The sequence below is a fragment of the Aquila chrysaetos genome, chromosome 20 (genome assembly GCF_900496995.4).
Source record: "Aquila chrysaetos chrysaetos chromosome 20, bAquChr1.4, whole genome shotgun sequence".
Classification (NCBI taxonomy): Eukaryota; Metazoa; Chordata; class Aves; order Accipitriformes; family Accipitridae; genus Aquila; species Aquila chrysaetos.
In genome coordinates, this window is record NC_044023.1 from 13,464,755 (window position 1) to 13,489,962 (window position 25,208).

Sequence of the window (25,208 nt, forward strand, 5' to 3'; positions counted from 1 at the left end):
CTGAGGGCAGTCGGCGGTGCGCCCAGGCAGTGTTTGTGTGCGGGGGGCCGCAGGGGGAGAACGGATAATGGCTCCAGCCTTCACCCTGCTAAGCCGTAGGCTCGATGGTTCCCTGCGTTGCTTTTTCCCTTTCCTCCTTGCGGCAGTCTTGCTAATGAACTGAAAAGGAGGAGAAACACACGGATGCAGGCCAGTTGCAAGTGTCCATGATGGAGACATCATGTGCAATGCTGCTGCGCAGTTTCAGAGCCAGTGTTTGTGGTGACGCTGAGGCGAGTCGGTCTTGTACCTTTAAGGGAGCAAATGTGAAAGCCGCAATGCTTTAAGCATACTTTCTTATCTCAAATTGAGATGGTCACGGGCTGCTAAAAAGAGCTTAAAATTAAATGCTGTGCAATATATTGAAGAGAAGAGCACCACAGACCTAGGGAAGATGTAGGGCTGCAAAGCTCAGCTTTGCTCACATAAGCCACGCTGATTTAGCAAGCAGCATTCAAAGGGCAGGGATCTGCTCAAGCATCTACTGCCCTACACACGGCTGTATACTCTCAGCCATCACAAACAGATTCTGCATCAACTGAGCTCCTGCATCTCTCTCTTGTTTTGTTTCCTTTCAAATATTCAGGCGCAATGTACTGAGCTTGTCCTCGGGAATTGAAGATATTGGTATTATCAAGTGGGATCTAGCACTGTGTCTTCTCCTTGTCTGGGTGATATGTTTCTTCTGCATTTGGAAAGGAGTCAAATCCACTGGGAAAGTAAGTGCTCTTTTACCCTTTTTATAATCATTGCAGTTAGCAGATGTTAGAAATACTAAGTAAGTAATGCTATTCTTGAAGATATTCACCATTTCCCGGAAAAAAATACGTATCTTTGCGCTGAAGAAAGAGGGATTCGGATTCAGCTGACTTTTGAAAGTCATTGCCAGTGCCCCAAATGCCTGCGAGTCAAGTAGCGATTACTGGAATGGCATCAAGAAGCAGATACAAGCACGGTTTGAGTACCACTTTGCCTCCCTGAGGACGAGCGTCCCACTGATGCATGTCATGAGCATGGAAGGTCTTAGGCTTGTGATGTGTGGTGCTCTGCGCTCCCTGTCTGTGCTCTCACACCAGCCAAGTTCATTCTCAGTGCAGTGGGGTGGATGTTAACATAGCTGTGGTAGGGATGTTTTAAGTCAGTGGAAACTGGTTGATGCATAGCATTTTTGAAATGCCGCTCACTTAAAGAAGAGCTCTGTGTAGACAGAGAAGACTAAACTTAGGTACTCATTTAGAAGCACTCTCCTTGACAGAGATTCTGGATAGTTTGTGGTTTTAGTCTCATCGTGTGCTCTTCACAATCATGTTTTTCTCTAAACAATAACAGCTAAATCATTCCTGAACCTCATCCTACTCCAGTGCAAGAAGGAAATTACAGCAAATCTTGGACAATCACTTAACAACATGAAGCATGGTATTATTGCCCCTTGCATACGGTAGTGTTTTTAAACCTATTTTCATGAGAAAAGGCTTTTGAAGCCATTGCATATGTGTGGCTCAGCTTTCAAACCTGTTGGTTGAGGCAGCGTTTCAGATAAGTCTTAACAGAGGTAGAGACATCTCAGGATACTAAGCTGCCACACATTTCTTGTCAGCTAGGTGGAAGGGAGCAACCCTGTGTCCCACCTGAGAAAAAGGCCACAGCATGAACCCATCTTTTATCAACCCCCAGAGAACTCAGGAGTGAGCAATGGCAAAAGCCTCAACTGCAGAAAAAGCATAATTTAGCAGTTTTACCTTGTTACACACTGCAGAATCAACCAGGAGACAAAACTCCGTAGGAAACCAGACCTCATTAGTTCCACTGTTGACCAAACTACTTGCTTTACTGTCGTTTCTGTCTTGCTTTCTGTGATTTTTATCATGGAGCCTCATTAAAATCGTGCTGGTGCCTTACCCTGGATTCCCGCCAGCTTTGCTCCAAAGAACAGCTTCCACACCTCTAAAACATACGCTGACAAAAATGTTTGCTTCTCTGTTCCCTCTGATTGATGTGACCCGATGAGGTGATTGTGTAAGTTTTATAGTAAAGGTGAATGCAATAAATCTCCCGCAGTAGGCGAGTGTAAGCACACATTTCTGCATTACCTTTGGCGAGCCTGGTGTCTGCTCAGTAAAGGTTGCAGTAGCGCTGAGAGATTTTCCAAGCTCCCTAAGGTACACTGTTTCAAGCCCCTGTGAAGGTAACAGGTTGAAAACAGGTCTGTTAAAATCAGTTATCTAAATGTTTGTGTTTTCTGGAAATCCAGCAAAATGCGCTAATTTTTAAGACAAGGCGGTTGGTAGGAATTTGCTGCCTCCTCTCTGCAGCGTCTGAGCTCATGCGGGTGTGGAGCCAAAGCCCGACAAAACCATTGGAAAGTCTCCGGTTGATTCCATTAACTTTGGGGTCAAACAAAAGTAAACTGTAAACTCTAATGGAGGACTTGAATTATTTGAGAAGTCTAGTTTACTTTAGTAGATGGTTGTTTATAGCACTTCCCTGTTTTCCAGTGTGTTAATGGCGCTTTGGAGAGTGGGGGGGAGGAGGGGGGAAGACATAGTTTTTAAATCTTGTAGTAGCGTATTGGACAAATAAACATGAAATCATGAGGAAAAATAATAGTTGTGCTTATGCTTTGGATAATATGCTTAATCTTAAAAATTCCTCCAGTGTTATGAGAGAATCTTTACCTGCAGCTCAAGGGCTGCTTTCTGAGTGTCGTTTACTCAGTTCCTGAAAATATGTCAAAGCATATATTATTTTATAAGAAAACTTTGATTTTTCATAGACCTGGCTTATATTAAAAAAAATTAGAAACCACAGAAATCCCCCTTTTATCTTTCTGGTTTTGGTGAAACTGGGCTAATGTGTAATATGTATTATTTGTCAGTGGAAAATATACAGCAAATTCAAGGAGAAAATTAAAAAGGACATGTATGAAAAGATTTCCTTTAATTTTATGAAATCAGTCCAGCTCTGTGAATTATTATGGCAATGCAGGCTTTGAGTTCTCGTTACTCTCAGAGGACATACTTAAGAAGAAAGATGGTGCATCCCGGGAGCTTTGCTGTAGTTAAACAAATTCTGGAAAACAAAAATACATTTTAACTCATGGCAGCAAACTGTAATTACCTGGGGGAATCATGTGACTCCATGAAAAATGCCCTTTCTTGGACAGTAGTGATTCTTGATTGTAACACAGTGGTTATATATAAAATGAGAGAAAGCACTGATGGGCAAAGAAAACAAAATGTTAGAGGTCAAAAAGTGTGGGTCTAAAGATAGAACTGTCCAAATGCAAGCTCAATTAACTCTCGCGCTAGAGATTAAAGCAAAGGGCTCTTTCATCAAATGAATGAGAAGATAACAAGAAGAGAAGTAGGCTGTTATTCAAAGAGAGTGGGAATAGACGTTAAAGATAATGAAGACATATTCTCAAACTGGATGAATAGAGCCTTAGTCTCCAATAATGATGTTGCTGAATAGACAGCAAGGGCAAGAATGAAGTTATGGGACTGGAAATTACCACTGTTGAGGCTGATGCCAACCTGAAGGGCTTCATGCATTCAAGGTGATGGGAAGGGAGACACAGGAGCACGGACCAAATTATCTTCATCTCTGAAAGAAGTGTCTCGTGAAATTGCCTGTAGGAGCAGTAGTGAGGCTGCACAGCAAGGTCAGAGGTAGCAGCAGAGCTTGCAAAACGGTTTGCAGTTTTTAAGTTCAAATAAAGAATGAGGTAATGCTTCAGGCACCCTCAGTGAGGAAATCTCTTCAGCTTCCCTGGCAGAGGTGCATTTGTCATGTGAGAAGGACAAACAGGGCAAAGGCAGAATTTCTAACGGAAGTCATGAGTTGTATAAAATCCTGCGTGTTCTCTGCCTGAGTGACATGACCACTGTCTGGGGGGCTCTGGAGGGATTAATGAACCTGCACTGCCTCCAGATCTAAAGCAATAAGGTGGTAAAGACCATTAAACTAAAAGTAGACACAGAAACTCAGGTCAGGTCCTTTTTAGGTATGAGGGGGCTTTGAATTCCCATTGTTAGATCTCTTTTGATTCTGGAGGTGTAGCATTGACTGCCACAGACTAAACATACCCTTTTTTTTTTCTTTTAATTGCCAGGTGGTGTACATCACTGCCACGTTCCCATTCATCATGCTCCTTGTTCTGCTTATCCGTGGTGTGACCCTGCCTGGAGCTGCAGAAGGCATCAAGTTTTATCTTTATCCTGATATCTCACGGTTAGCTGACCCACAGGTACAGAACCAGGAGTGGGGAGTGGGACAATTTCGTACACAAAGGGGGAGCGGGGAGGGTGATGGTGGTGATGTAATAGGAATAGACTTTTTGTCCACTGTCTTTAGAGGTCAAAATATAGCATGAACATTAATGCTGGGTTATATTTTCCAGAGATCTGCTTGAGAAGGTCACTGTTATATGTGTTAATGCATCTTTCCATGTGTATGTATGTGTGTGTGTGCGTGTGTATTTTTTTTGTGTCAAAGGACTCTGAGGCTGTAGACTCTGTCCCGTTATACAATCTCAGCTTTCTTGTTGGTAAGGTAAGGGAGATGCATTTTTTTAATGAGGATAGTCTTTAGTTTCAAAGGAGAGACACGTGAGCTTCACAGATGGAACAGCAAGCGACAACTGTGAGTACCAGTGTCACTTAGCTCCCACTGTTCAATAGGAGGAGATTGTGAAAGAAGTGAATGAAATAACAGAAGAATGAAAACCCATGCGAAGGTGGAGAAAAATGCTTTCTGAGGCACAGGAACTACTGATTGCTTAGCCCTGGCTAGTAGAGCTAGACTTACTCTTTCTGTATAGGCTGTGATTAGATAAAAATTCCTGTCTATGCTCACAGAGTTCAAATATGTGACACTTGAGCAGACCAGCATAATATCAGCCAATAGCGATCATGTGAGAAATGCAAAAAAAAAATGCAATACCCCCCCAAAAAAGAAAACAAGGGATCTTTGAAAGTAATAAAATGTTGGTCACAGTGAGAGGGAATAAGGTCTGTCTTCACTATTTCTTTCTAATGAGTATTTGGTTAAAATAAAACTCCAATGATACTAAATAACTGAAGTAGAAAAAGTGTAATTGAAAGAAACGTTGTGGAAATGTGGTGCATTCTCTAGTCTTGCCCTCTTTATACAAGACACCCTCTTCACAGGAGACATTATATTTTATGAATGAATCTTCTTTTATGGGAGTCTATCATTTTTATGATCTACTATTAGCCCTAAGCCCAGAGCATCAGCCAATAATATGTAGAAGAGATTCATGTGAGCTGGCAGGCCCCCTCCCACAGTCTAGCAAAAGCATCATCTCCAAGGAGACACCAGTCATCAAGGTGCTGGAAAGTGACGGTGGGAGGGAGGAGGTAATGGTCTACAGTCTTAATTCTCACTCGGACTCCTTGTTGGTTTCTACTGGCAATAGCAGACTTGCATTAGCAGAAGGAAGTCAACAGATGGGATTCAGTGGATGCATTTTGATAGCTTGCTACGTATTTAGTAACTGAGAAGTTGATAGTGTACTGTTATTTCACTCTGTATATGTTTTTTTAATGTAATCAGGAGAAAGAATCACGAGACTGAGATCAGATACATATCTTATAAAGTGCATTGTGTTTTGCTTGTTTTCCCCCCACCCCTATGGCTTTTTATCTTGCATTTGAACAGATACAAAAACAACCAGAAAGCTAGAAAAATAATCAAACCAAATACACAAACCTGTTTCTCAAGCTTTTCACATCCTCAATTTAGTGACTCTGTCGTCTGATTCTAACTGAAATGCGTTACAACAGAAATGAGCAATGCTATAAATTCTTCTGCATTTCCTATTGCACTGAAACACATTTATTGTTGTGCCAACAGGAAGGACCAGCTGAATGACTAAGAATCTAGAAATACTGAGCATCTCTGGGGAGGGGATACAGGAACTGTTGTAGAGATGATGGTCTTGTGGGCTCTGACGCTAACAATTTTCTTTTCCCTATAAAAGCCAAACTTGCAAATGTGATGTTCTCTTTCCCTCTCTCCCTGATCCTTTAGCTATCACCCTCAATGGAAGCAGTTATTTTGTTGATTTTGCCTAGTTTGAACTGTGTGTTTGCGTTGAGTGTTGCAGTGCAATGATGCCACTAATAACAGTCTTTCCATCTTTCCCTTTAGGTCTGGATAGATGCAGGGACACAAATCTTCTTCTCATATGCAATCTGCTTAGGAGCAATGACTTCCCTGGGGAGCTACAACAAGTACAAATACAACTGCTATAGGCAAGTTTCCATCCAAGGGGGTTTAGTGTTTTAGCTAAATGATGTAAATAAAGTAGGGACAATGGGTTAATTTTTTTTTAATTAACTTGCTCCATGACATATGTGTGACTTAGGGACTGTTTGCTGCTGGGATGCCTGAACAGTGGTACCAGTTTTGTGTCTGGCTTCGCAATTTTTTCCGTCCTGGGCTTCATGGCACAAGAGCAAGGGGTGAACATTGCTGATGTGGCAGAGTCAGGTACGATGGTATTGGTGGCAGTGGTGGTGGGCACTGCCGCCTAGCGTGTGAGCAAAGTTCTGCAGACTCGATCAGCTAACATCTAAGCAATAAAAACAGAAAAAGATTTCTCATAATCTCCAGAAAAATAAGCACATTGTTGATTTGGGCTTTCATCTAGAGCAGTGAGGGTTAGCCGGGGTTGTATTGTTTACTCTGTCTTGATTAACAGGGCAGCGAACACATTTCCTAGAGTGTGCTTATCCATTTGAGTTGAGATTAGAGTTAAGATAACCACACCATTATCTAGGGTCCAGAATGTCATTGATTCAAAAATTTATTCCATCCTTCTTTTCAGATTACCTTTATTTTCATTCAAATTCAAATAGCCAGTGTTTATGTGTTTTTCGTAGCTTAGTTTTGCATGCTCACAGCGGAGCACTGCAGTGGGAATATTACCTTGACCTTTTGAAGGGACATACATGCATATATTCCCAAATCTCACTGAAAGGCAAGAGAAGTTGGAGAACTCCATCTCCTGGGTTCTGTGGACCATTTAATCCACAGGAACTCTAGTTGTTGCAATCCTGCATTTGTCCTCTGTAGCTTCAGAGTGAGGTTGACAGAACTGTGAGGAGTCCATTTTGAAACTGGATGTACACTTAGGTTCCTCCCTTATTTCAGAAGTGTTCTTCCCATTAATGTTCAGTTACGCACTTGCAGCTGAAGAAGACTAAATCCTCATAGCATGTGAATATATCTCAGACAAAACAGATGACATTTTTTTCCTCTGTGCGTGTCTTGTCCATGAGGACAGGTGTAACCATGTGTTCTCACGCAGAACAGACAGATTAGATGGGAATTACCATTCAAGAATAATGAGTCAGGCCTTGACAGCCATGAGGCTTAAAGCTAATCAGAGGCAAGTAATAACAATGTCACCTAAGTGCACTCGTGGCATTTCTTTCTGATTTTTTTTTTTTAGCAGTTTTAGTTCACCTGCGTAGGATTTGAAACTTTCCTCTGCAAACATGCTATTAAAAAGAAAAAGTCAATATATTTTCTAATCACATGGCTCTGGGAGTTAAGTCTTTAAGAAGAACATCTTACTTCAAAAGGCCTAATGAAAAAACTAGTGACATTGGTGGCACCGCTGGATTCTTGGGTGGCTGCAATTGGCACACCTCTCTCAAGTGCAATTAGTTAACAGTCTTGGCCATAATGCTTATTTTGGTCAGAGGTTGATTGCTTTGTTTGCAAACAGGAAGCAAGGGAATAATCCCATTGAATAAATCATAAATAGCCCTATTTTTTTTTAATATGTAGGTGGATCAATTCCAAGAGTAGCATTTTTAAGTATTTCCACATTAGGTTTTTTTATCTGGTCAATATTTATTCTAATTTTTATTATTAAATCTCTGATAAACAGGCAGTTATATTCCTGTTGCTTGACATTTTTAGAATGAAACAATTTTATAGTAACACTGGGTTGTTAAGTAATGTTTAAATACAAATTAACTAACAGACTTAGTGTTTACATCACATTTTTTCATCAACAGCTCAAAAAGCATTTTTTTTAAATGAATGATTTTATAGCTATATTATAGGGACAAAGAGGGCACTGATTAGCTTCCGAACTTGGTTTTCGGTTTCTTGTATATTTTGTTGTCAATTCCTTCAGGTTTTCTACTTTATTTAAATTCAGCCCTCATCACTAATGGCCAGAGATTGCAACTGTCTCACTGTTCAGTGGGCTGCCCATCATCACTGGCTGGTCTTTGGCTAAATCTTACGGGACATTTTTACATGACAGTAAACGTTACCAAAATTATCCAAACCACTTCCCATGGATTTCCTCACTGCCCTTCTCAGCAGAGATTGAGGGCAGAGCCATGAGAGACCACTTGGTCCCCTTGGGATGAGCGTCCCAGGACCCATGTGTGGCCATGGGGGAAGCTCTTGCTGCCGCTGTGCCCCGCTGCTGACTTCTCAGCACAGAGACATTCAGCAGGCGCATGAGCCTCTTTTTTTGGCCTTGCCTTTTTTGGTTTCTTGTGACACAAGGTCAGAACCGCTCCCCTGGGTCAGGAAAAAGGTGAGCAGAGATGCTGCTACTTGGCTGTAGCACTGGGGAGAGGACATTGTCCACGGGGCCAAGACCTCATGCTCCCCGCTCCACCGTCTCTGCCCAGAAAGTTAAATCCCTCCTGCCCTATGTGTGACACCATTTGTTTCCTTGTTTGCCCTCCTGCAAGCCAGGGGAACATCAACAAATTTGCCGACAGCAGAACCTCATGGCCACATTTTTTACCTGTGCCAAATTCAGCCTTGGTGCAATGTGCCCGGGACACACCTGTCAGCAAGGGGTGGCTCCTGCTTAAAGCACTGGTCGCCGCTGCTGGCCTTCACTGGCTTTAATAGGTTTACACGACAGTTAAATTACACCCCTCTGACTTCCCAGTGAAAGCAGATTTTTAATAAACAGCGCTTGATTTTTTTTTTCAGAAATACTTTTAAAGGGAGAGAGGAAAGCAGTGGAGGCTCAACAAAGCCATAGTGAGTCCTGTCTAATCTGTGCTGCGTTTCTGTTTGGCTGGAAGAAATACTTTACCACCTGTGCAATTTGTAGCAGTGCTAAAACAGCACGTTTTGCCTTTTTTAAAAAATCCCATTTGCAAACAAATTCAGATTAAGCAGGCCTGACTATAGTGCCTTGGTCTCCCTACTGCCTGCCCAGCATCTGCCACTGCACTTTGCCAGCAAACGGCCAGTGAGTGGGCTGAGATTGTGGCAATCCTAATTAGCTCTTAATAGCATCCACAAGTGCTTCACTTTTGCAAAACACCCTTCAGAGCAACAGAGTTTCAAATTAAATACAATTTTAGATTATTTATGTTCAGTCGAGGGGATGCCAGGAACATTTTCTTTCATATGGACTTTTCATACTTCAACACTTAGTTTCAAAGGAAAATCGAAGCTAGCACAGGGCTTAGAGCACTTGGTATTAGACGGTATCACAGTGCAAGGACAGTTTCACTGGCCAAAGCATACAGAATTGCAGCAAGTTTTGAGGAGAGCAGTTTTACATCTGTCTCATCAATTGCACATATCAGCTGCAAATGCCATCTGGTAGCAGTTCTCCCTCAGGGATGATCTACTGTATGCACTGAATTAGGGGGAAAAAAAGCAAAGCCCCCCAAAATTTGAGACATGCACCAATTTTTTGGTATCTTCTGTCGTATAAAATCTTAGTTGTGTTTCATTTTAAATAAAATTAGTTGCTCGATTGTTGGCTAATTTGTATTTATTTCTGTTCAAATATTTTCAGTGACTTAAAGTTTTCTTTAGTTTGAAAAAACGTCATCTTTTTTTTACCTCTTTCTCTTGCTTCTTTTTCCATCTTTCTTGTTGGAAAGGAAAAGTGGGAGGTAGGAAGAGCAGCGTTAGAGATTTTTCTGTACAGATCAGAGATAAGATTTCCGTCCCCGCACTGCAGCAGTTTTACAAAATTCCTTTTCCTGTTTAAAATTACTTGAATCCACTTCAAAATCCTGGAAAATGCTGGTTTTCAAGGCTTCTTAAAGCAAACAAGCAGACAAGCCAGGCATTCCTGGTTTTAACCTGAATGTAAATCTGCCCTCAGAATTTTTTTTGTCAGCTTCACCAAATTTCTGCGGCCACTCTGAGAGCCTGCCGTAAATGCCGGCTTCCCAATGTTCCTGTCTCCCACTTGGAGAGGGCTCTTTCTCTCTAGACAAAAGCTCTCATAAGCAATAGCTGATAGCACCTGGCTCCAGGTGAGAGTGCCTTTGGAGAGCAGCATGCGAGAGCACTGCACGTATGCTCGGTGTGTGGGTATGAGTGAGATGCCGTCTGGTCCACGGCGCAGATGAGACCCAGTCTAGTGATGAGCACTCACACACAAGGCTTTGGTTTCCAGAGCAGAGCAGCCGGGCATTTAGTCCCAGCCCCGCTGGTGCTCCCAGATTATTGCAATCCATCCTGCAGTTGGGGCTGATGTTGGTCATACTAGCGTCACCGTGGCAGGTCTGCCTAGGCTGGCCGAATAGAGGCAGATGATGTGACAGCATGGGGAAGTGATTTTACACAGAGTGATTTTACACACCAGCAATTCCTAACAGCAGGAGGCATTTTTTTCAGGGACCACAGCTGATATAACTAGGTGTAGCCTAATCAGTGCAGCAGTGGGCGTTTGCAGAATTGAAGGAGCAGACTCCTAGAGTGCAAACCCCGCTCTAGAAAAGCCGTGCTGGGTTTGGATGTTGCATATAGAGGGAGGCAGTGGTTGCATTAGCAAAGATCCTGGGGAATGTTTGGAGCAGAGTCCCTTCCCTGCATGCAAAAGAGTTTCATCATCATCATCTTCATCGTGACCATGTGGGCTAGCAGTGGGATTCTGCCATTCTCCTGGGTCACCCCTTCTCCCCCCGGCCCCAATACTGTCCTGTGTCCGAGCAGGGCAGGTGTAGGACCACCTCCATTATTGGCATGTTTGAGACAGATGTTAAAACTGGTGATCTGTTAGCAATGGCCTTGGGGGTTTGCCTGTGGTTTCTGCTGTAGTCATGCGTGCTTCGATTTCAGATAAAAGAGCCAAACTGTTTCACTTCTGGTATTTCCAGCCGCGTTTGGATTTATCTGAACGGAACCAGGCATTCCTGCATTTGAGTGTGGCTACCTTTACCAAAGAGCCGGTACTTACTATTTCTCTTCCCTTCCCTTCCCCCTTTCCTGTTTTCTCTTTCTCTAGGTCCAGGCCTGGCCTTCATTGCCTACCCAAAAGCTGTGTCCATGATGCCGCTGCCCACCTTTTGGGCAATCCTTTTTTTTATTATGCTTCTGTTGCTTGGACTGGATAGCCAGGTTAGTACGATGGGTAAGAGGTATGTGGCTTATTGTATTGGTGCTGCTGACTGAGAAAAGCTGGTTTTACAGGCACGAGTTAAGAAGAGGATGCCTCTAATGCTGCTTAAGAGGAGTACATCTGGGTTGCTTTTTAGTGCAGGGGCTGCATTTGATGAGTCTGTGACTGTCGATTCATAGTATGATGTTGCTCAGTAAGTCTTTGTCACCAGGAGTTAATGGAGTCCACAAGACCAGGGCAGTGCTCCCTAACCTAAATATCAGTCCCAGTCTGGCTGCAAAATACCACCATTTTGGTTGCGGTGCAGTATTTTCCTACGTTGGAGAAGAGCTTAATAATTTTAAAACATAAAAGACTACAGCAGTCTGTTCCACAGAGTACTTTGTGCCATTGTGATCACCTGCAGTGGGTATACACCAATATTAAGACACTTTATAAGAATTAATAACTACTAGGAATACAGTTGCCAAGTGCCAAAAAAGAAAAGTGAAGCCTTCGTGAAGCACAAAAAGCACAAAACGTTTTGTAAAGTATATCCAGGGTGGCTTCATGAGCAGTCAGACAAAGCCGCAGCCTTTTTCGGTGGCCTTGGGCTTGGAGGTGCCGAGCAATGTGGGATCCTGCCGACTTTCACGTCACCAGCATGCATTCAGTACCTCCAGACGTCCAGAAAGCATCTCAGGTTCCAGCTGTACTAATTATGTAGCACATATTGCTATTAATTAGTGAGCATGAAAAAATCAAAAAGTTCAGTCCAAGAAGTTAGGTTATTTTTCCCAGTGGTGGCTTATAGGAATGTTGGACTAAATACTGCCAAAGAACCTGTAAATCATTTCTAGATAGTCCACTTACAAGGAAACATGGGTGACCAGGGATTATGCAGTAACTACACATTCAAAATTGCCCAAGTTTTCAGGGCAACAGGCAGCTTTCTGCCATTCTATGGTTCTATGATTCCATGATTATAAAAAAACAATTAGTAAGGATGAAATGTTCATTTAGCCTAAATGCTCTGTCATATGAGGAGAGATCTGTAAATGGATTTTTACCCAGTTGTTGTGTACTTAATCTCTTACATTTTTGCTGTTCCATTTGCCCTAAATTGCTCTTTACAGCTTAATCTTTGAACTCTGGTGAGCAACTTTCAATCGTTCCAAAGTAAATGTAAAAGTGCCCAATGCTGTGGTTCAACAACCCTGTGCTTATGCAAATTGGAAGCTGTCTAGTAATTTTAAAAAGCTCCTCACTGCGTAGAATGATTAAAACTAATTGGAGCGCTTAATTTCTCTCCTCCACCCCTCGGTTTTTTTGGAGTGCAGTCAAGCAGGTTTCTGGAATGCCGGAGCAGTTTAAGATCAAATCAGCCCAAAGGAAAGGGTTGCATTTAAAAAGAAAACCAGTTTTACAGAAGTCAAAGCAACAAGACAGGAGGCTACAAAATCTGGTGGAGTGTTTGCAGGATGGTCTGTATTGCCAAAATGGAGCTTCAGCTCATGATCAAAGAGGGTAGAGTTGTTACAGGGCACTTCTGGGCACTGTAAGAACAATGTAGATACTGGGTAGGAAAAGGGAGCTTTTCTTGAAATAATGCTATTTCATACACACCCTGCGATAACTCATTAGTTATAAGATGACATATCCACTTAGGGGGCAGATCATTTCTACAGAGGCAGCCTTGGTTCTCCATGGTATCCTCATGTCTTCAGTGAACTTGGTGCTTTTATACCTTGCCAGGCTGAAAGTACAAATCAGCTGAATGATCCTTTCTTTGTGGAATGATCCCTTCTTTGTTTGCAGGGAGTTTAGTAGTCACTTTTCTCCATGGTTGAAATGCATCTGGTTTTCAATTAACTTTAAACTTTCATTCAAATCCAGTTTGGGTTATATTTGGTTAATTCAAGTTACACATCTTACATGTAGTTTTCCAATGGCAAGTAAGTACAAATACAGTTATCATGAAGCTAGATAAAGTAAGATTTTTAGCTCACCTATTCAGAGCTTCATTTTTGGCTTACATGTGCAAATAGTTTACCAAATCTTTGTACGGGGAGTTGTATCAACAGCTCCATTATTGCTGCAGAAGTACCCCAGAGCCTCAGTCAGAGGTATTCTGCTCACAGGTTCAGAAAGGACAAGTTCAGTCAAGAAGTGCTGCTATTTCATACCAAAGTCTGCTTTCACTTGGCTGGGTTTTCGCTAGCAAACCCAAGAGTAGAATTATATCCAGTTGTGGAATTAACCTAACTAGTACCTGTGAGGTTTTCTGGCACATCAAAAAAAGGCTGGGAGTACTCTCCTACCTCTCCTAGTTTAGGCTCTTTTGAGTGTTTTCTGTCTGCCTCTTTTCTAGAATACATCTTGTATTCATCTGGAACAGCTACAGCATAAAAGCCACATAAGTGCCTTCCTGTCATCAAATTAACTTCCTTTATCCATGCAGCTTGCATTTACAGAGCCCCTTTGGTAATTTGTAAGGCTGCTAGGAAATGAATGGCAATTCTGAAAGCTTGTTCCAACCTGGAAACTACCCCCACGCTTCAACCTCTGGGTTACAAAGGAATGGTTTCTGATTTATTTATTCAGAGCAGCATTTTGCCACAGAGTACAGTTAGGGTGTTGCTGTGGAGCATTGTGTGTATGAGCCTGGATAAAATGCATGGTGGGTAATTTTCAAGTCACATTTCTTTGTTGTTGTTCTTCCCCTTTAGTTTGTTGAAGTTGAAGGACAGATCACGTCATTAGTTGATCTGCACCCATCCTTCCTAAGGAAGGGTTACCGACGGGAAATCTTCATCGCTATAGTATGTTTCCTTAGCTATCTTCTGGGACTAACTATGGTGACTGAGGTAAGTAGCACCAGTGCTGGAAATCGCCTTCTTTTTAAGCCAGTTTTCAGACCAATTTTAGCTATAAATGAGAAGACTGTATAGAATTAGCCATTCAGAGGAGCAGTGCTCTTCTTTAGATCTACAGAGCAGCTTTCATCCCTAGATCTGAAAGTGTTTTGAAAGGGAGCTGTATATTTCCTCCTTTTCAGTCAGAGGAACAGAGACATGAAATCTCATTAAATTCAATCTGATCTCGGGTACTAATCAACATGAGTATGAATATTAACATCTGGCTCTAAATGATGAAACGCATTGGGAACCTTCAGTAGAGCAGACTAAGAATCCATCCAGTGCATGCAGAGAAAGAGATTTTTATCTTAGTTACACAGATTTGAATCAATTAAATACCACTGGATTTATTCTAGTATGAACAAGATGGGAATATGTTCCAGTGGCTGCACTGTTGTGATATTTATCTCCAAAATAAAATCCAAGCCAGATTTTAAAAACAACTGGAAGAGCACAATTGTGGGAATTAAAATAGCACTTGTAACAGAGGTGTCTAACACAGTTTTTCAAGAAAAAGTGGAGGTATATACAGTTCAGTGTAGTGAGAGCAGAGTCTTAACAGCATAGTATGAATAGAGTTAGAAAAAAATGAACTATTCTCATGAAAAAAGTCCTTCCACTCAATTCATAAATGAAGACCCTCCTGATGAACTGACTTCCATTTTTAGTATTTTGGAGGAGTTAATGTTAGGAGGCAACCAACTATTTCTTTACGTCATTTGTCTCTTCAAATGCCCACCCTAAAATACTTTTAAGAAGGAAAGATTTAAGTGCCTCAGTAGATTATACTAAAAGTGGCTTAATTTTGTTTAATCGCTGTCTTGTTTGGAACACTTCCTGTAGTAAACATGCAAATTCCCTGGGGAAGGTAGTGCCAAATATTTATCTTACCTACTTGCTTAATATTTCTTCTTGTTAGACAGCAGTCGTTCAGATATGCTGGTAGGTATTACTGGGAGCTGGGCCTGAAATATTCAGGTTTTTTTCCCTGGCGGATCCTAATCCCTTGTGTCTCTCTTTTACAGGGTGGCATGTATGTTTTTCAACTCTTTGACTACTATGCAGCTAGTGGTGTATGCCTTTTGTGGGTTGCATTCTTTGAATGTATTGCTGTAGCCTGGGTTTATGGTAAGTGAGAATCCTTTCATCTGATACCTTTTGATGAGTCAGTGACAATTTTGCTAGCCAAACATTTAATCATCAGCCACCCCAGAATCTTCTTCCCAGCAACAGATGCATGCCATTAATCTAAATTTGCACTGACCTCTTGGAGACAAATTTGCATCTGGGATGAAGCCAGCCTCCAGTGTTTTTCCACACAAAAATGAGTATTTTTCCATTGCTAATTAATAAAGGCACAATTAAGCATTTACATGTGTTAAGTTTAGAGATGAGAGTTGAAAGTTTGGCCAGCCGTGAAAATTTCTGTTTGTCTCAGAGAATTTCCTTTCAGAGCTGCAATATCTGCAAGGGGCAAGCCGACCAAATAGAAAATACAAAAAGAAAGCTGACAGAAAAGTGTATTCTGTCCTGTTATTTTTAGGCAATGCTGAGTACCAAGGTCTGACAGTAGCCTCTCTAGCTGCCTGAGACGGTAGCTGAGGAATGATCAGATGTTTGCCGCTTAGGACCGGTCGTTTCCCCGATACTTCATGTACTCCATCTCCTTAGGAAAGCAAAACGAACAAAGCCTTCATTTTGCACAGTCAAATTTCTGTAGAAGCAGGGTGTACCGTTTGTTGCCGTGTCTTTCCCATGGCGATCCCTCTGGCAAGTTCAGTGCGAGTCTGGGGAGAGGAGTGGGTGCCTGACGGGGGCAGGAGGGATTAGCATTGCACTCCTGCATCTGAGTAATGAGGGATGTGTAGGATAGGGAGTCCCCCAACCTTTGAGCTTCTCAAGGAGAAAATCATCTTGAACTTCACAGCCATGGGAAGCATTTGAACAATACATCTGACACCCTCATCTTCCCTTTAAATACTGCTTTGGGGGGAGCTAGGAAAGCAGCTGTAATCCTACAGTCCTTACATGGCTTTTATATGCTCGATTCTGATGAAAGCGCTCACTGTCCGTTACAGGCGCTGATAATATTTATGATGCCATTGAGGATATGATTGGATACAGACCTGGTCCCTGGATGAAATGGAGCTGGATTGTGATCACACCAGTTCTTTGTGTGGTGAGTACTGACCCGTGCTGTTTCAAGTCTTCTGCATGGCAGCTCTGAGCTGCCTCTTACTGCTTCTCTTCAAGTAAAGGCTGTTGCATTCAGAGACCAATTTGCAAAGAGCTGCTGGAGGTTTGAACATACCCCTCAAAGACATCGTCTTCTCCGATGTCAGCTGTTAACATGACAGCTCTCTGCTGTGCCTGCGCAAGTTGTAGTTGGCTACATTTGAGCGGATTTTTCTTAGGATTTGCAAAATATTACATTCGTGACACAGAAAACTCCCTCTCCAAAGAGCAGTCCCAACTTTAAGTGATAGGACTACTAGGCCATTTTAACAAAAAGACGTGAGCAGTCTGAGGCAGGCACTCGTCTTGAAGTATTTCATTTGCTGCGAAGAACATCCCAGTAAGCTCCTTGCAATGTACAGCAAATATTTGAGCCCTGAAAAAGAACAGGCAGCGTACTGCAGCTGTTCAGCACCATTGCTTAACACCCTATTGTCAAGCAACAGTTTACCTATAAGCAGATGCAGATGCTCTTTCAATGATCTAAATAGAAGAATAATGCCCCCATTGGTTTAAAATACATATGTTATCCATTAGCTCTGCCTTTCACTGCCTCTCCTCCCTAGGGCCAGTGGTAGCACCAGAGCCCTACTGCTTTCAGCATTTTTTGAGCCTCACTTCATTTTTCTTTCTCATCCACAGGGGTGCTTTATCTTTTCTTTGGCCAAGTACAAACCACTGACCTACAACAAGGTCTACACATACCCAGACTGGGCAATTGGCCTGGGCTGGGTTCTTGCCCTTTCCTCCATGATCTGCATCCCTATGGTGATGGTCATCCGCATCATACAGTCAGATGGGTCGCTTATTGAGGTAAGAGCAATCAGTTGTCTGTCTAGAGGAGAAAGGGAGCTTTTTAGCTTGCTGTGTTTTATACAAAATAAGCACAATGCTTGGAAAATTGCCACCTTGTCCAGGTAGGGCAAAGTTGGGTGCCCTTCCTGCAGTGAATGCAAATAAGGCTATTAAAGATCACCTGTCCTTTGGGCAAACAGTAGAAACAGAACAAACACGAAGCTTTCTGTCCTCAGACAAACACCAGCTGATTTTGCTTGCATCCCACTTCTGCAGTTTCCAGCTTGGCAAATCGTTGCCTCCACGTGCAGACAAGCGCTCAAGGACTGGGGTGCTTCCAAGTGCCAGATCTCGCTTTTTCAGCCCATGGGGCCAAGGAAGCACCATCCTACAAATCACTGAGAAAATGAGAGAGAGAGAGAGAGAGACCTGGGTCAAACCTGGCTGTCTAAGAGCTCATTGAATTGCAGGGAAATTTGGATCCACCTGTGGATCGTGTGGCTCTCAGGCATGCCCTTTTCTCTGGGAGACTGAATAAAAGTCAAACCCCCCTTCCAGTGGGCTTCACTTTTTAGCTTTTTATTTTTTTTTTTTTTCCCCCTAATGAATCAAATCGAAACACTGGATCCAGATTGCCCTGATCTTTGGAAAACTTTGGGTTGGATTCAGACTTGGCAGTGCAGATTCTCTCAGGTTTAGATTTGCAGGCAATCTCTTGCCCTTTGCAGTTCAGCACAGGGTCCCCTGGTCTGTTTTTCTTCCAGTGGAAAGTTTTTAGAGACTGTGCAAGCATGAAACTTAGCAATTCTCTTCTAAAGTTTCACATTAGTTTTGTTTTTGCCTAATGAGACGATCTTAAATGCAGCCCAGGGTATTCTTGGAGGAGAAAGTGGGACACTTCGGGTTAAGAAGAAAGAGAATAGAATAAAAAAAGAACATTTCCCAGAGAACAAACGCTTGCATTTGTTTTTCTCCAAGTGTTAATGGTCTTTTTCAGCTGTGGCCAGAGCATTTTCATGAGTGTTTATTTTCCGGCCTACATTGTCACCATCTATTGAGAGACAAGTCTAAAAGTAGCCAAAACACTCCACAAAGACCATGTTAGGAAAGGAAAGAGAGTAAACACTGGTCAGATGCCATTTAGTTCTTCCTTTGTGTACTGAGATGTAAGAGAGTAGTTGCCACTTGGCAATGAACGGCTGGGCTAAAAGGCAGAGCTGTTTCTAAATGAGGAAGGAGAACGCACATAATTTGAGCAGCAGCTGCAGCACTGAAAGCCCAACGTACAGGATGCTGGATAATGCTGTGAATGCCCTCTCGCGTCTGACTTGCCTGCATCAAGTCAGGCTCTGCAGCTGAGCAAAAGTCGAACGCGGTGCTCCGCAGCCCGGGTCCCCGCATCCTTGCAGAGCCACGCGGCATACGGACATCTCTGATGGCCACCAACCCCAGCCTTGGCTTCCCACATCCTCCATCCTGCACGTGGAGACGCGGGCGCTGCTTGGTCTTCTAACCGTTGCTTTTCTTCTTTCTTTCAGAGGATAAAAGCGGTGGCTGCCCCCAAGGAAGTGAATCGGTGGTCCAAAGAAACGGAGAGTGGCACCCCCTTCTGCCCCAATGGAACTTCGAATGGCGGATTGATCAAGCCAACTCATATCATTGTGGAAACCATGATGTGAGCTCTCTCTGTGAGAGGATAAACCTGCTTTAACTGCCGTTTACTAACCATAGATTCTCATAGGACCAGGTTTACAGAGCTTTATATTTGCACTAGGATTTATTTTTATTTCTCACAGAGAAAGTTATTTTTTGTGTGTGTTTTTTTTTTAATATTTTGTAAGGTAATCACAGCAGATGTCTCTCTGTAGAGGGAGAGCTTTCATATCAGACTAGACATATTACAGGAATTTACTATTATTGGGTTTTTTTAAATATATATATCTTTATCTCTAAATATTATACACCTTACCACTTGAATTGATTGTCTTGCCAGCAATACATTCAAGTCTCAGAAAGCAATTTTAGGTGCTGGTATGGTTGGGAGCAGGGTAACCTACAGAACACACAAAAGGAGCTCTGTTGAGAGATATGATTCAAAAAAAGACGCTGTTTCAAGAGAATTTTCAAAGGTGTAGTATTTCCACCCTCTGGTTCAATTGTGGTAAACGACAGGCTTCAGGGTCACAGTAGGGAAAGGGTACAGTTATGTTTAGCACAGTCCCTGAGTAAAGATATAGCCAGGCAGCTGGAGCAGAGAGTTTGCAAGAGAGGCAGAGAAGTTGGGTGTGAAAAGCGTGGCTGTCCCTCCCCAGCACGGTGTTGGGACCCTGTCACACAGACGGGAGGAAGACTTTAGGAAGGTGTTTGCAGGATTTGGCATGGTTCACTCTTTTTTTTTTCTTTTTTTTTTCTTTTTTTTTTTCTTTTTTTTTTCTTTTTTTTTTGGTAGGTTTTGGGGGTTTTTTTGCTTAAGTGAAATGCCTGCTGTTTGCGTGTGAGCAGGGAGGTTGAGTACCTGCTCCTGAGTTTTCCAGCAAAGCATATTTTAGTGTGGTGGCACTGGTGTAAAATCGAATTCTGCAAACTGGGAGGGACAGCCTGTCCCCAGGGCAGCAGGGGCGAGTGCTGAGGAGCCGAGAGGGGAAAAGCAGCACCTGCCCTCTGGGTGCTTCAGATGGTCACTTATTCATTTGTTTGCGTGTTAATTATTGGACTTTGGTTTCGGGCAGAAAAATAAAAGAATCTCTTCTGGACTCTGACCTGTCCAAAGGTGAACACAAACCAGGTCATCCCCAACAGGAGGAACAAAACCGCTCACCTACACCTGGTGTAACCGGTATTTATAACAGACACATTGTTAATAATAATAGTAATGAAGATAATAATAACACTCAGCAAACAGGTGCTTTTCATCCATGTATCTCAAAAACGCTTTGCCAAGTTTGGTAACCAGGATTTGCTTTATTTATTTATTTGGGGGGAGGTCGTCTGTTGGGGGAACAGACAAAAGGACTAAGTCCCTTGTCCCATGTTACTAAATAGCAGCAGTGGACCTAGGGCCCCCAGTCTCCTTGCCCATCATTGGGTTAAACCATAATTTTATATTTTTTTTTTAGGGGGGGTGGAGGGTGGCAGACGTATTTATGACGCTTGTGAATCTTATCTGCTGAAGGAACAGGGCTTTCAGAATTTTAAGTTAAAGCAAAGGGAACATGTAACACTGAAATATTTTATATTTGGTCAGAAGAAACTTCCAGGTTAGACTGGGGGATAAAGAAACCACTACAAGGAGTGTAGGAACGGGGGTTCTGCTTTGTGTGGGCAAGGTGGATGTTTCCATGGGGGATTGCTCCCTGAAGACTGTCCAAAACATAGGCAAAAACTTTTTTTTTTTTTTTTTTTTTTTTTTTAACTTGAGCAGGTTGTGCTGGGAACAGGTTCTCTGGCAAAACTCAGCCTTTTCTTGTGGGCATTGTATTAGAGAGAGAGGGTTTTTTCTTCTTATGATACCACAGTTAGGCTATCCAAAGGTATTTAGAGGAAATGCTTGATAAAAGCAGCATTTGTATCTGCTTATTCTGCTGTCAGCTGAGGCTGTCAGGGCAGTTTGTCTTTTAAACAGGAACATATCCAGTTCTTAACATTCCTACACAGTAGTTTTATTTTATTTTTTTCTTGTCCCATGGGCTAACTGGCCACAGCAGCACAAACACTTGTTGATTAGCTTGTTGGTTTTTCTGTAACAGAAAAGGGGTGATTTAAAACTGAGAGATGGACCAAAATAATTTAAAAAAAAAAAAGGAAAAAGTGGCTGCATCTGTAACTTTCAAAATCTTTCTGGTTTGAATTTGTACACATTTTTACATCAGATGATAGCTGAGTTGCAGCAACAAAACCAGCCATGGCAGAATTGCTTTTGTTTTCTTTTTCTGGTTGCTGTATTATGAGAGTTATAAATGAAACTTTTGCATAGCTGGAGATGGCAAACATCTAATGACACCTGCTGGGCCAGTGGCAATAGCCATCTGAAGCTCACTAGAGGAATTCTGTGAGCCAGTGGGTGTCATCATATGTGCCCAAAATAAAGAATATAGCCTTTAATAGCCTTTAACCATCAAAGGCAAGGAAAGGCAATCAAAGATAACTCTCTTAGTGGGCTTTAGCTTGGACCTTCATTTTTGAGTTACAATTAGTGTCTGCAGTAAACAGGCATGCTTGCCTGGGTGAAAGAAGAGTAGCAGGTTAAGAAGGCTAAATTAATGGTTTCTGTGAGTGCAGATGAAACACTGATGCTTGATTTTTTTTTTTTTATATATATATGTACACATTGTCATACAACTGTGTTTGAGATGATATAGTTTGCACATCACTTTTGTGCTATAGAGCTGAGACAAGCTTTAGTTAGGGAAAAAAGTGGTTTGGCTACATCAAAGATGTCTCCGGTGAGTCAGCTGGGTATTTAGCCATCTCCCGCATTGTGGAGAGTGTCTTTGCATGAAGAACCAGAGGGCTAATACTACACCTTTCAAAGTACAACTACTAGAGAACTAGAACCCAGCCCCATTTCAATATAAACTGTGCCATTCAAATCAGTCGCTTCCATGTACCAAGTGAAAATGTCTCGCACATATGCAACAACCTCATCGAAGCGTTCTCTATGTCAACTCCTCTGGCCCTGCTGTGCTCTTTAGCATGACTGCAAGGGAGGGCTGGGACTCACGAAGAGCTAAGAAATTATTGTTTCCGGAAAACAGTTCCCCTCGCCCCTCTTCCCTCCCCTCCAAAAAAAAAAATTAATTCTTCTTGGTTTATCTGGGGTTTGAGTTCCAATGAGTGTACTCACATTTTTACAGTTTGGGGGATTTTCCTAACACTTTTATCAGATTTCTGAACTTTTCTTGGTGATAAATTTGCATTTCAACATGATCCTCTGCCAAATTCATTAAAAAATAATTTTTAAAAAAGTCTGTGTTTTTTACCTATTTCTGACTGCAAATGCAACTGATTTTTTTTTCCCCTAATTTACTTGTTTAAACACTTGTGATCTATTTTACCTGTTTTATGTAAATGAGGAACTCTATATTAAAATATCATGACTAGTCATAGATGAACTGGTTTGGATCCAGGGAAAAGTTAGTGCAGTTTTGGCATGAGATCTTTAGAAGCAAATCCCTGAGTTTAAAACCAAAATAAAACAAGGCAAACCCCACACCTTTTCATATTTCATGTACCTTTGTATTCATGGGTTCTTCTGGGCTTGAAAATGGCAGAGTTTCAGCAGTGATTTATTTCCAGCTGAACTGAAATCAAGAGATAGTAGAAATGTGAAGGGGAACATTTACCCCACAAGATTCTCCAACTGGTTTCTTATTTTTCTCAATTCTCCAAACTTTTTCAGTTCACCTGTCACTAGTTATGATCTCACTGAATGAGCATCTATTGTAAGGGACTTTACCAGTAGTCTGTATTTCGGTATTTAAACAGTATGATTTCATAAATAGAACTGGTTTTTATTGCTGTTATTGTTCTCATTTTCCTTCTCATCTGTAGTTTTCCTTTTCATCTGGTCCAAACAGATCCACACACTTAGAAAAGTCCTCTTTAAAGTGTGAGATAGTAGGTCCACAATGGATTTGTTCTTGTGTTGTAAATGAAAATACAAAAGCAGCTGTATTTGCCATCTAGCACAACGCTGGTGGTCACCCCGCGGCAGCAGCGCAGCTCCTGGAGCGGAGGGGAGTTAGGAATGGTCTGCTGAAAGAGCTCGGCAAAACCGATTTTCACTGCTGTTCTTGGGGAGAGGAGGAAAAGAGGAAAACAAAAAAAAAAAGGTGCAGCCTTATAGTTGCTGTAACACAAAAAAACCCAACAGCCATCAGCAGAGCCTTTAATGTCACCATCAGGATAGCATCTTCTGCAGCTATTTTCAGTCCTGTGTGCATCTTCCTTTCTCAACTGCAGATACTCCTGGTTCCTCTTCTCTGTCTCAGCGTTAGACAAGTCAAGTAGATCTGAAGACACGTGGACATTTCCATTCGATAGGCCTTTTACAAGTCTCCTCCGAGTCTGTTTTTATTTGCCAAGGAGACTTACAGTTTTGGTGAGGTCGCTCTTGTCACACTTGGGTTCAAAGCTCCCACTTGTTGCATCAATGGCAAAACTCCATCCGTGGGAGAAGGATTTGAACGTTTTTGAATAACTGATTATTAGCTTCCACATCTTGTGGTCACTGCAGGATCACTCATGGAGGCATAATGTATATAAAATGTTAAATAAGCTGTGTGTTGAATGGAGTGGACAAGTTAGCTAAGCAGCTCAAGTACACTTGGAAGAAAGATGACCCTGACATCATTTCCAGGAGATTCAATGGAAGTTGCTCACTTTCAGTAAAAAAAAAATAAATCTGTGTTTAAATAGACTAGTAGATGAAATCTTCCACCCTCATATGCATGCACACAAGTGGGGACATATTTCTTCTGTTCCTAGGCTGCAAATCATGTGTGTAAGTCTTGCAGAGCTGTTTAGGACGAGGACTGAGAAGGTTTAGGCACCACTTGCCTGCAAAGAGCCAACCTGCCTGGGTGTCCAAATGGCCTTTCCTAAATTGGGGGTGGTGGAAGAGGGAAAGTAATGACAAAATCCTGGACCGTGGCGCTTCCAAGAAAGCCTTAAGGTTGGACTTGAAAGCTCTCCCGGCTCCTTGTAAGCGCCACATGGCTTCTGGTATGGGAGGTTGGGTGTGATGTGCATTCAGGCAGCTGCCTTGGACTTGTTTCTCCAAAATCAGCATCCAAAGCCTTGCAGTTAGGATTGACGTGTAGTTGTGTATTTGTGTATTTGCATGAGCAAAGGTCAGGAACTGTCAGACCCTAGTAGCTTGTTTTATTTCTTGTAATCAAAGATAAGCTTAAGAAAGAAAGTATTCGGTTGATTTGGTGACACTTGACGCCTAAGAAACCCATGAACTAGTGCCAAAGAGGCCCCCCTGAGCTCCATACGTCGATCACAAAAATTTTGTATTGGTATTGATGGGCACTTTATGGGACAGCTTGCTTAAGAAAGACTTGAGCATAACCAGCACCAGCCCCAGCTGGAAAACTGCCCGTTCCAGCCCTGCACCCTCCACTGGATCATGGCTCTTTTCTGCTAGCCCTAAATAAACCTGTATATGGACAATGCTCTTCTGCTTTAAAAACAAACAACAAAAATCTGAATTTGTTTGTTTCTATTGAAAAATAAACAGAAAAAGTTAAAATTTTTGTGTGTTTTTTCCAATTGTCACTGTGGATTGGTGATTTCAATTTACCTGTGTCCTAAAACAAGAGCAGAAAAAGCTTCAGAGACCATTTAACCAAAAAAAAGAGGCAATTTTACCCTCTCCGTCCAAGGTGGAAGACTTTAGTGACAGGATTTGCAACTGGAAAAGAGCCTGACCCTGCTGGTATTGCTAGGCTGTTGAATGGTAGAGCAGACATGGCCCTTTTGTATTGCTGCTGTGTCCTAATTTAAATAAACAGTAAAAGTGTCAGAATTTAATAGCCACAAGCTTTACACAGCCCTGAGCTTTAGCAGTAAAGCAAATTAAAGACAATTTTAAAAGGGGCGAGTTTTTGGAGGCTTCCTCCCCATGGTTTGGCTCTGCAGTGCACAGTGGGACAGTGCTGCTCACTTTCCCCGTTGTAGCACAGGGAAAATGTGGCCCGACTTGAGAAATCAGAAGAAATAATGGGGAAAAATAGAGTTTAAAAAAAAAAAGTGAAACTTTATTATGTTAAAGAGCTCTGTGTGTGTGTGTGCATATGCGGGGGGAAGGCTTTGGTCCTGTAGCATAGTACATGTTAGCATGAGACATATTGTTTCTAAAT

General features: G+C 42.1%; 1 protein-coding gene across 9 annotated transcripts in view; it reads left to right on the forward strand.

The window, feature by feature from the left end:
• Positions 1-24,695, forward strand: part of SLC6A6 (solute carrier family 6 member 6) — a 57,864-nt gene extending 33,169 nt beyond the window's left edge. For all 9 annotated transcript variants that reach the window (XM_041118701.1, XM_041118703.1, XM_030043968.2 and 6 more), the window contains 10 exons: positions 626-758; positions 4,151-4,285; positions 6,211-6,314; positions 6,428-6,552; positions 11,303-11,415; positions 14,125-14,262; positions 15,339-15,441; positions 16,392-16,492; positions 17,191-17,361; positions 18,882-24,695. In XM_041118701.1, the coding sequence (XP_040974635.1) occupies positions 626-758; positions 4,151-4,285; positions 6,211-6,314; positions 6,428-6,552; positions 11,303-11,415; positions 14,125-14,262; positions 15,339-15,441; positions 16,392-16,492; positions 17,191-17,361; positions 18,882-19,022 (1,264 nt within the window). In that variant the 3' untranslated portion in view covers positions 19,023-24,695. The remainder of the gene's footprint in view (positions 1-625; positions 759-4,150; positions 4,286-6,210; positions 6,315-6,427; positions 6,553-11,302; positions 11,416-14,124; positions 14,263-15,338; positions 15,442-16,391; positions 16,493-17,190; positions 17,362-18,881) is intronic.
• Positions 24,696-25,208: the final 513 nt, after the last annotated feature.